This window comes from Macrotis lagotis, chromosome 2 (assembly GCF_037893015.1).
Source record: "Macrotis lagotis isolate mMagLag1 chromosome 2, bilby.v1.9.chrom.fasta, whole genome shotgun sequence".
Taxonomy (NCBI): Eukaryota; Metazoa; Chordata; class Mammalia; order Peramelemorphia; family Peramelidae; genus Macrotis; species Macrotis lagotis.
Genome location: NC_133659.1, coordinates 69,527,710 through 69,539,989, shown reverse-complemented (window position 1 = coordinate 69,539,989; position 12,280 = coordinate 69,527,710). Strand labels below are relative to the sequence as shown.

At 36.6% G+C, this 12,280-nt stretch overlaps 1 protein-coding gene across 6 annotated transcripts in view; it reads left to right on the top strand.

The window, feature by feature from the left end:
• Positions 1-12,280, top strand: part of COP1 (COP1 E3 ubiquitin ligase) — a 306,374-nt gene that overhangs the window by 92,631 nt on the left and 201,463 nt on the right. For 3 of the 6 annotated variants that reach the window (XM_074222097.1, XM_074222096.1, XM_074222099.1), the window contains exon 9: positions 5,832-5,915. The exons of the other annotated variants lie outside the window; for them this stretch is intronic. In XM_074222097.1, coding sequence (XP_074078198.1) covers positions 5,832-5,915 — 84 coding nt within the window. The remainder of the gene's footprint in view (positions 1-5,831; positions 5,916-12,280) is intronic. 6 annotated transcript variants of the gene reach the window in all.

Sequence of the window (12,280 nt, the reverse complement as noted above, 5' to 3'; positions counted from 1 at the left end):
TGCCATCAAATCCTCTGCAAAGTGATAATTTTCTTCCTCAAAGCACTTCTAATTCCTTTGATTTCTTTTTCTTTTCTTATTCTAGATAGCATTTCTAGTATGATAATGAATAATAGTGATAATAATACATACCTTTTCTTTACCCCTGATCTAGGAACTCTAACTTGTCCTCATTACAGATAATTCTTGGTGATAGTTTTAGATAAATATTACTTTTTTTTAAAGGTAAACTCCATTTATTTCTATGCTCTTTAGTGCTTTGAATAGGAAAGGGTATTGTATTTTGTTAAAAGCCTTTTCTACATCTATTGACATAGTTATTTGATTTTTGTAGGTTTTGTTTTGATGTGGTCAGTTATACTGATAGTTTTCTTAAAATTGAACCAGATCTTCATTTCATTGTGTATGATGTATTGTTATAATTTTGCCAGTATCTTATTCAAAAATTTTGGATCTATATTTATTTTTCTGTTTTCACTACTTTTAGTAGAGGTATCAATATTAAATTTATATTATCAATATTAAATTTATATTATAAAAGGAGTATTTTTCAAATAGCTTATTTAGTATTCTGATTAATTGTTCTTTAAATGTTTGGTAGAATTTGTTCATGAATCCATCTGGTCCCAAGGAGTTTTTTTTTCCCTTTGAGAGTTCATTGATTGATTGTTAAGTTTCTGTTTTCTAATGTTGAGTTACTTTAGTATTCTATTTCCTCGTTTGTTAATTTGGGCAATTTATATTTCAGTAAATATTCATTCATTTCATTTACTAATATGTAATTGAATAAAATAACTCCTAATTAATTTCTTCTTTATTGCTGATGAATTCACCCCTTTTATTTTAGACTCTAGTTGTTTGATTTTCTTCATTCTTTTTTCAAATCAAATTAACCAATAGTTCATTCTTTTCATAAAATTGACTTCTAGTTTTATTTAATAGTTCAGTGATTTTCTTACTATCAATATTATTAATCTCTCCTTTGATTTTCAGAATTTCCAGTTTGGTATTTAATTGGGAATTTTTAATTTATTATTTTTCTACTTATATCCCAAATTCTTGAATCTGCTGTTTCTTTCCTTTAATGGTGTTAGTGTTTAGAGATTAAATTTTCCTCCAAATGATTCTTTGGTTTCATCCCATAAATTTTGGTATGTTGTTTCATTGTTGTCATTCTCTTCAGTTAAATTGATTGTTTCTGTGATTTGCTCTTTGACTCACTTATTTTTTAGGATTAGATTATTTCATTTCCAATTAATTTTAATCTATCTTTTTAATGCCCTATCTTGAATGTTATTCTTATTGCCTTATGATCTGAATATAATGCATTTAATATTTCTATTTTTCTGCATTTAGTGCTGAGATTTTATACCCTAATTATAGGGTCAGTCTTTGGAGTTGCCATGTGCTGAGAAAAAAGGCATATTCCTTTTTATTCCCATTCAATTTTCCCCAGAGATCTATCATATCTAACTTTTCCAGAATTCTATCCATCTTAACTTTTTTCCTTTTTGGTTAGGTTAATCTAATCTTTTTTTTGAGATGGGAAAGTTTTGGGTCCCCCATTAGTATGGTTTTATTCCTTCCTGTAATTTCTTTAAAAAATGTAGATGCTCTACTATTTGGTACATTTTATATTTAGTATGTATATTATTTATTGGTTTCTCTTAAACAGCATATGGTAGGATTTTGGTTTTAAATATATTCTCTTATCCACCTCTATTTTAAGAATGAGTTTATCTCATTCACTTGTTATAGTTATGACAACTAACTGTGTTGTATTTCCCTCCATCCTATTTTTCACTTGTTTATTCTTCTCTCTATTTTACCTTTCAGTGTCCCTCTTCACAAGTGTTTTACTTCTGACTACTGCCTCCCCCAGGCTGCTCTCCCTTATGTCAGTTGCCCCTTTCCATTCCTTCTTTTATTACTTTTTTTAAATATATATTTAAGATAAGATAGATTTTTATAACCAGGTATATATATTATTCCCTCTTTGAGACAATTTTTGAAGACAGTAATGTTCAAGTTTTGCTTGCTATCACATTACTTTTGTCCTGAGAGCTCTGGAATTGGACTGCAACACTCTTAGGTATTTTTATTTTGGTATTTTGAAAATAGTGGTGATCAGTATTTTCTTTCAGTTTCTGTTTTGCCCCCTGGTTCAACATCAGTGCAGCTTTCCTTGATAATTTCTTGAAATTTGCTGTCCAGCCTCTTTTTATGATCATGCTTTCAGGTTGCCCAGCAATTTTTAAATCTTAAATATCTCTTAGACCTATTTTCCAGATCAGTTGTTTTTCTGTTAGAAATTTCATATTTTCTTTCATTTTTATAATTATTTTAATTTTGTTTTATTATTTCTTGATGTCTTATGAAGTCGTTAGCTTCCACTTTCTCATTCTAATTTTATTTTCATCAGTGAGCTTTTGTACTTTATTTTTATATTTGATCAATTCTATTTTTTTTTTTTTTTAGGTTTTTGAAAGGCAAATGGGGTTAAGTGGCTTGCCCAAGGCCACACAGCTAGGTAATTATTAAAGTGTCTGAGACCGGATTTGAACCCAGGTACTCCTGACTCCAGGGCTGGTGCTTTACCCACTGCGCCACCTAGGGCGCCCCTCAATTCTATTTTTTTTTAAAGGTGAATTTTTGTATACCGTTCTCCATTTTTTCATTTCTTTTATGAATTATTGACTCTTTTTATTATGATTCTCTTGTGTTATTCTCATTTCATTTTTCAATTTTCCCTCTAATTTTCTAATAATGCTTTTTATTAAAATCCCTTCTAAGTTCTTCTTGGAGTTCTTTTTGGGCCTTTTGCATTTTTTTTGAGTTTTCACATTTAGCCATTTTGACTTGTCTTCTAAGTTTGTACCTTGATTTTCCCTGTTAGCAAAGTGTCTTTCTTTTTTGTTTGCTCATTTTTTTCCTGCCTTTTTTTAACTTTTACTTTTCTGTGGGAGTTGGCTCTGATCCTGCATTATCCCTAGTTTCTTGTGCCAGGGCTGGAGGCCTGCTGCTTGCTTTTACTGGGCTTCAGAGCCCACCTGCTGGTATTAATATTGGGGATGGCCTTCCTCCTGCCTTGCACTAGGGGTAGGGTCTCAGTGCATGGAGTTTTACTTCTGCTCAGCACCAGGTTCTGGGTCTTGCTGGTGGCCTTCACTGGGATTGGGATCCGGATCTGCTGCCTTGTCTTGTGGTGGGAGGATATTTCTTCTGGGGCGTGACCTACTACTTGGCTTATTTGTGGATGTTGCCTCCCACCAAGTGAAACAGGGCTTTCCCCACTGTGTTGGAAACTTGCTTTGGCACTCCTAAATTGACTCTGAGGGATTTTTCAAAGTGGTTTGTACCACTTTTTCAGAGGGCTCCAAGAATTCCATCCTTGTCTTGCCTTCTTGGCACTGGAAGTTTTGAGGCATTTTCTAGACTCTTTTCTAGGTTTTCAATAGTCTTCATGGTAGGAAGAATAATTTACATTACTTTCTTTTAAAATGATGAATTATGTTTGTTGTCAGTTTTTTTCTCCTTGGTTGTCTTAATAGCTTATTTAAGTATACAAGATTTGCCCTCAGTGTATGCTGTGTCTTATCATTTTTATTAGTATTGATTTTGACCTTTGTTGTAACAGGTAGATGCTTTGAATAGATGCTACAAAGATAATTGATTTGGAAGTGACTCCCTGATTGATTACAAATTTAGTTAGAAGTTTCATTTGCAAATGAAATTCTTTTCATTTTTTTGTGATATAATTTAGGGCTTTCCATGTTCATTACCTTCTGACTGTTTTCTTAAGAGTATTCATGAGACATGAGACTTCATGGCTTACAGAATTACAGAATTTGAGTTATAAGTCACAATCTTTAGAAGAAAACAATTTCCACTAGGACATATTTGATAAATGATTATAATGTCACTGCTTGGAAACTTCTCTGGAGGGGGAACCCATTAATTCTCACAGCAGTTTAGTACACTTTTAAATAGTTCTTATTGTTGGGAATTTTTTTTCTTATCCTCATATGACTTGAAAGGGTACACAATTGCATGTGCTATTGTTATAAGATCTGGTCACAATTGTGATTAAACAAAGGTAAATTGAAACACTTTCTCCTTTAGCAAGATAATAGGTGTTTTTTTTAAATAGGTTTTTGCAAGGCAAATGGAGTTAAGTGGCTTGCCCAAGGCCACATAGCTAGGTAATTATTAAGTGTTTGAGACCATTTGAACCCAGGTACTGCTGATTCCAGGGCCAGTGCTTTATCCACTACACCACCTAGCTGCCCCAAGATAATAGTTTTTTTAAAAAGGTACTGAATTTATTAGTAAAAGGGATCAATGTGAGTGGTTCCAAAGATTCCAAGCTGAAGACTTAATTTTTATGAGGTTAGAAAAAAATAACAAAACAGGGTAAATTTCATCATGGTTTTGAAGACAACATGATTGGTTATATACTGAGGTGAGGAGAACAATGTGATTGGTTGTCTGTTGGGAGTTGAAGGGCTAGGAGAGAACCCCTCCTTTTTTGCCTGTGACACAAGTATTCTTTATTTGAATTTACCTGCAAAGTTAAAAAGTAGGGGGATGGATTTCTTTGGATAGCAAACCAACCCTCTCTGAAGCACAGTTTGATGAGGTGTCATGCTGAGGCCACAGTCCATGGAGGTCCACTCTTATCCCTTAAGAGCAGATTTCCTTGAACCCAGAATACAACAGTGAATAGCAAGGGAGCTGGATTTTGAAACTTAAGTAATTATAGGGCAGTTGAATTTCTGTACTGAGTTTAGTAACAAAGAACCATGATTTAGGCAGTTGTAGGACAAAATCAATTAACTGCTGATAGAATCAATAAAAATGATACAGAATCAATATCTTTGGCTGAAGGCATGGAGAATAGAAACAACATGACCTCCCTGTTCCTGGATATTATACCTTTCTTAGGGTAGTGCGAAGTATTCTTTACAGCCACTTTATACTGTTGACTTATACTGAAATTGCATTTTACTAAGATCCGTGGATATTTGTCAGAACATCTTCCATATCTTGTCTTTATTATATTATTGGAATTGAGGGGCTTTTTTTTTGTGCCCAGGTACACAACTTAACATTTATCTCACTTTATTATTGTTGGTTGGTTCTTGTCCTTCATTATCAAAGAAGATCAAAATGACATCACTCTGTTAGAGACAAATTACAGTGTATATAGCTGTGACTGATGAGACCAATCTGAGCTCAGAATGCTTTATCATAGGTTGGGTACAAATAGTCCATGTGAACATCTGGGGTGGATACTGGATAAATGTCACATTTCCTTTGAGCTGCTTCCATTCTGCCTTCCTCATAGAATGCAGTACCCTTACTAATGAGGGCACACCATGCTAGTGGTCCTCTGCCAGTGACTCCCACGCTGTACAATCAGTTCTAAAGTTCTTCAATGAGACCTTCAGGGTGTTCTGGTGTCATTTCTTCTGACCCCCTTGTGAGCGCTTGCCCTTCATGAGTTTGTCATAAAATAGTTTTTTTGGCAAGCATATGTCTGGCATTCTAACAATGTGTCCAGCCCATCATAGTTGCATTCTCTTTGTTGGAATGTTGGAATGTTAGGCAGTTTGACTTGAAAAGGGACCTCAGTGTCTGGGATCTTCTGTCAAGTGATATTCAGAATCTTCCTAGGACAATTTAAATGGAAGTGATTCAGTTTCCCAATGTGGCACTGGTAGGCTGTCCAGGTTTCATAGACATATAGCAATGAAGTCAGCATAGCACTCTGGAGACCTTTAGTTGGTAGTCAGTCTAATACCTCTTCTCTCCTATATTTTCTTTTGGAGACTCCCAAATACTGAGCTACCTCTGGCAATGCGACTGTCAGCCTTATTTTCAATGTGTACTTCCTTGGAAAGGACACTGCCAAGGTAAGTAAAACTTATCCACAGTACTCAAGACTTCTCCATTTGCTGCAATCCATGGTTTCACATATGGATGGTGTGGTGCTGGCTAATGGAGCACCTATGTTTTCTTGGTATTGTTAGACCAAAAGGAGCACAAGCTGCAGAGAATCAACCCATACTTTGTTGCATCTCAGCTTCAGAGGCTGCATTGAGGGCACAGTCATCTACACACAGAAGATCATGTACTAACACTGCCTCCACTTTGGTCTTTGCTTGTAGCCTTTTCAAGATGAAGAATTTCCCATCAGTCTGGTAGCTGACCTTGAAGCCATGTTCATCTTCAGTGAAGGTGTTTGATAACATGGTTGAAAACATCAGGCTAAAAAGTAGCATGGGAGTAAGGACTCCACCTTGTTTTACTCCATTAGTGACCAGGAAATCTTGAGAACATCATCTTCTATCCAGTATCTGAGCAAGCACACTGTCATGAAAGTGATGTACGATACTGATGAACTTCTCCGGGCAACTAAATTTTGACAGAATTTTCCATAAATCCTCAAGATTGATGGTATCAAAGTCCTTGGTCAGATCTACAAATGTATACAGAATCTTTTCTCTTCCTAGCATCTTTCCTGGAACTGTTGGGCAGCAAACACCATATCGACTGTTCCTTGATCCTTTTTGAAACTACACTGGCTCTCAGGGAGAATGGTCATCTTCCAGGTGAAGGATCAACTTATTGAGAAGGACTCTGGTAATGAAATATCCCTATGATCGTCACAGGCTAGTCTATTCCCTTTACCTTTATACTGATGGACAGTGGAGGTATCTTTGAATTCTTGAGAATTAACCTCTTCATGCCATGTAACTTAAAAAATTTCAGTCAGTTTTTGGATGAGCAATGAACTCCCCACTTGAAAAGATCCTAATGGCATTCAAAACCTTTTATTTAGTTGGAGCTTCAGCTTGGGACTGATTGACTTAAACTTGAGGTAGACAGTCAATGACTTCTGCATTGATTGATGATTGTCTATTAAGAACATTATGGGGGGAAAAAGAACACTATGGAAGTGTTCAACCCATTTCTATAGGATCATATTCCTATCATTAATCAGTGTGGATCCTGAGTAGTTGATATACTCCATAAATGTCTTTGACCCATAAATAGCCTTCAGGGCATCATAAAAACATTTTGGTTTGTTACTGTCTGCATAAAACTGAATTTCTTCTGCCTTCTTACTGAACCGAGAGTCCTGCATCTCTCTAAACTTTGCTTGATGGAATTAAATGCTGTCTTGGAAATGTGGAGTTCTCGTTTTTCATTTAGCAGCTTCTGTATTAACCCCCTCACACTCATCAAACCAGTCTTGGGGTTTTCGAGTGTTCTGGCCCAGACAAGCAAAGGCAGTGCTGTACATCAGTTCTCTGAAAGCTACCCACTCCTTTTCTGCTCCACTCTATTAACTGTGTGTTGGCTCAGTTTTTCCTTCAATTTAGCAACAAATTATTCTCTTGACATTAATTTTTCTAGTATTCGTTTTGCCTTGGAGCCACTGCTTTGGTTCAATGTATTTAGCTTAGAGAGGTTGAGTCAGCTATCAGTCCAACACTGTACCACCATGACCTTTGCCACCCTCATATCCTGTCTGTCTCTTCTCCTTACAATCACAAAGTCTAATAGAAGCCAATGTTTTCTATAAGGGTGCATCCAGGAAGTTTTATTGCATTTAGGTGAACGGAATGCAGTGTGTGTGATGAGATGGTCATGAGATGCAACAAACTTTAAATAGAAGGTGATCATTGCTGTTGCTGTTTCCAGCTCCATTCCCCCAAGGACTCCTTGCCACGTCTGGTAATCTGAGCCTACTTGAGCATTAAAATCACCCGTAATTATAAACTTGCCCTCTTTTTGGTACATTGATGATAAAGGACTCCAGGTCTTAATAAAATTTTTCTCTTAATTTCATCGGTGTTGGTGATGATGGGAGTATAGGCACTGATGATGTGACATGTCATTTTCCTGGAAGTGGTAATCAAATTGTCATGAGCCTGCCATTCACTCCTTTTGGTAGTCATTCAAGAATGTTGACTAGAGAAGTTTTGATTGCAAAACCTACCTCAACTTCACAGCATTTCTTTTCACTGTGGCCATTCCAGAAAAACATGTATTCAGCTCTGGCCTTCATTTGCCAATCTTGTTTCACTCAGGACTACTGTTTGGAAACTATAACTGCTGAGTTCTCTTGCAACAAGACCTGTTTGTCTTTTGGGTCTATTGGATCTTGTGTTGTCTGTAAGTGTGCGAATGTTCCATGCACTGATGGTGAGTGGAACTTTCTTTGAAGAAGTTTTTGTAGATTTTTTTTTTGTGTGTGTTTTGACTGCACTGTGGGATTCCCTGACTGCTATGTACCTTGTCTAGTCCGCCCTTTCATCAGGAGGTGAGCAGTGTGATCCTAAAAGGGCTGCTCAGTCACACAGGGGGCTGCCAAATCCTACTGCAGCTTTTAGTGGAGAAGTGACCCAATGGCTGGGCCACCTGTGTGCAGGGTTGTGACTATAGCTCCCAGTGTATTTGCACCTGCTGCTTCATCACTTGACCAATTCCATAGAATTTGGAGAAATGGTTGTGAGTGATGTCTTTTGTTGTATGTGTAAATTAGATTTAAGTGAGGTAGAGCTGCATGATGTCAACACCTCACCCACTTTTCCAAAGTCATCATGATCCATCATAGCAAGACAGAGTTGAGACATCTGGTGATAGCTCTAGATGCAGTGGATGACCTTGGCATCTTCGATGTCTAACGAAACTCTTAAGCACTCCACAGTGCCTGCTTCAGCTGGGTCCATGACCATTGGAATGAACTGTTGTTCTCTGCCCATTCCACCAGTGGAAGACTTTACATGCTTGGGATAGACACTCCCCACTACTCTCCAATGAGTTTGAGACTCCCTCAGTTACCCTTCAACCTGGTTTAGTCCACCTGCTGGAGTGTGGCTGCTGTGCATGCTATAGCTTCTTGTAGCCTCAGGTGAGAATTGGGTGGCTCAAATGGACATCAGAGATGGAAAGCATCCCTCACATCAAGGTACTAGTCTTTCTTGAGCACACCCTACACTCCTCATTTTTATTATTATCATCATCATCATCATCATCATCATCATCATCATCATTATTATTAATATTATTAATGATAATCATAGCTGTTATTTATATAGAACTTTATAAGGAAGGTTTGCAAAATTCTTTATTTGGTATTCATTTGATCTTCTTAACTTACCTGGGAGGTACATGCTGGTATTCCCCAATTGGCAGATGAAGAAATTGAGGCTGAGAGAAGATAAATAACTTGCCTAAAACCACAGAGCTAGTAAATACCTAATTCAAGATTTAAATTCATATGTTTTTTGCTTCAAGTTCAATACTTATTGTTCCACCTTTCTGCTGCAGTGCGCATAACTGAATTTCAATTTATTAAATTCAGCCCAGTGCTTTTTAAGTTTCAGAATATTTTTGGATACTAATGCTCTCATCCATTGGGTTAAATGATCACTTCCCGCTTTCTGTCACTGGCCAATTTGATTATCATGCTTTTATTCAAGTTTTTGGTAGAAGTTTTAAACAACATAGGGCCAAGAATAGATACTCAAGAACAGGTAAATTTCTTGCATATTCCTGGAAACCTTCTACCACATTGACAACAACCACCCAATTTGATGGTGCAGTGGGTAGAATGATAGATTTAATGGATGACACAGACAAGAAACCCTAAGTTCAAATATGGCTTTAGATACTTCATAGCTCTGTGGCCTGGGCAAGTCATTTAACTCTGTTTGACTCAGGTTCCTCATCTGTCAAATGGGTTTCATATTAACATTTGGCTGCCAGGGTTGTTATGAGGATCTAAGAAGATAATTGCTTACAAAGGGCTTTGAATAGAAAAGTTGTCATTATTGGCACCAACTGCTCTTTGGAATCTCGCCTTCTGAACCTTTCTGAATCCATCTGTTTGTAATGTGTAATATCAATTCCATATTTTACCATCTTCTCCATAAGAATGACAGAAGATATTTTATCAAGTGCTGTGCTGAAATTTCCAAGAAGGAGGAACAAGGGAACTAGTGCTTGTATGGTGCCACTGTGCCAAGCTCTTAGCTTTAAAACAGATCACTTGGGGCAGCTAGGTGGCACAGTGGATCTAGCACCAGCTCTGAAGTCAGGAAGACCTGAGTTTAAATCCAACCTGAGTTCAAATCCAACATCCTCATTCTCTTCCATTTTTTGAACTTTTGAACAATATATTTTCTACCCTTGCATCAACATTCTAGTTTTTCTTGCTCTTTTTTTTTATCTTCTGTTAATTTCAGGACTGGTGGATATACAGTGTGGGTGCAAATTACTTAGGACAAGTAGTATTTTTTTTTTGATTAAAGATTTTATTTATTTTTAGTTTTACAATTTTTCCCCCCACCCCCCACAGAAAGCAATTTGTCAGTCTTTACGTTGTTTTACTTGTTGTACATTGTAAATTGAGTGTGATGTGAGAGAAATCATATCCTTGAGGAAGAAACATAAATTACAAGAGATAACAAGGTCAGACAATAAGATCTCAGTTTTTTTTCTAAATTAAAGGGAAAATGTCCTTGAACTTTGTTCAAACTCCATGGTTCTTTACCTGGATATAGATGATATTCTCCACTGTAGACAGCCCCAAATTGTCCCTGATTGTTACACTGATTAAATGAAAGAGTCCATCAAGGTTCATCATTACCCCCATGTTGCTGTTAGGGTGTACAGTGTTTTCCTGGTTCTGCTCATCTCGCTCAGCATCAGTTCACGCAAATCCCTCCAGGCTTCCCTGAATTCCCTTCCTTCCTGGTTTCTAATAGAATAATAGTGTTGTATGACATACATATACCACAGTTTGCTAAGCCATTCCCCAGTTGAAGGACATTTACTTGATTTCCAATTCTTTGCCACCACAAACAGGGCTGCTATGAATATTTTTGTACAAGTGATGTTTTACCCTTTTTCATCACCTCTTCAGGGTATAGACCCAGTAGTGGTATTGCTGGATCAAAGGGTATGCACGTTTTTGTTGCCCTTTGGGCGTAGATCCAAATTTCTCTCCAGAAAGGTTGCATGAGTTCACAGTTCCACCAACAGTGTAATAGTCTCCCAGTTGCCCACAACCCTTCCAACAATAATCATTATCCTTTCTGGTCATATTAGCCAGTCTGAGAGGTGTGAGGTGGTACCTCAGAGAAGTTTTAATTTGCATTTCTCTAATAAGTAATAATTTAGAGCAATTTTTCATATGACTATGGATTACTTTGATCTCCTCATCTGCAAATTGCCTTTGCATGTCCTTTGACCATTTGTCAATTGGGGAATGGCTTTTTAAAAAAAATATGACTCGGTTCTCTGTATATTTTAGAAATGAGTCTTTTGTCTGAAACATTGGTTATAAAGATTGTTTCCCAGTTTGCTACATTTCTTTTTATCTTGGTTACAGTGGTTTTATCTGTGCAAAATCTTTTTAATTTAATGTAATCAAAATCATCTAGTTTGTTTTTGGTGATGTTCTCCATCTCTTCCTTAGTCATAAACTGATTCCCTTTCCATAGCTATGACAAGTAAAATAGTCCTTGATCTTCTAATTTGCTTATAGTATTGTTTTTCATGTCTAAATCCTGTATCCATTTGGATCTTATTTTGGTAAAGAGTGTGAGGTGTTGGTCTAATCTAAGTTTCTTCCATACTACCTTCCAATTTTCCCAGCAGTTTTTATCAAAGAGAGAGTTTTTATTCCAATAGCTGGAATCAAACAGCAGATTACTATAATTATTTCCTGCTATTGCACCTCATCTATTCCAGTGCTTCACCCCTGTGTTTCTAAGCCAATAACAGATAGTTTTGATGATAAGCATTATTTTTAGTATGATTTGTTTAAATTTCCTCATCAATCTTCGTTCAGTCTGAGCTGCAGCAATTTTTTTTTGGCAGTGTTTTTTGTTTTTTGTTTTTTGTTTTGCAAGGCAAATGGGGTTCAGTGGCTTGCCCAATGCCACACAGCTAGGTAATTATTAAGTGTCTGAGACTGGATTTGAACCCAGGTACTCCTGACTTCAGGGCCGGTGCCTTATCCACTACGCCACCTAGCCTCCCCTTGGCAGTGTTTTTAATAGCAACGTTCTTCCCTCTTATTTTGTTACCTGGTCTTACATTTTTCTCTTATACAATTTCTTTTTTTTAACTTTAGATTGGTTAGATTTCTTCAGACGAGCCTTATTTTTCCTCTTCATTGGAATTGTTAACTTTTGTGACTTTGAAATTTTAGTTTTTATAATCTTCAATCCCTACTGAAATAATTTCTCCTGAAGCAGAT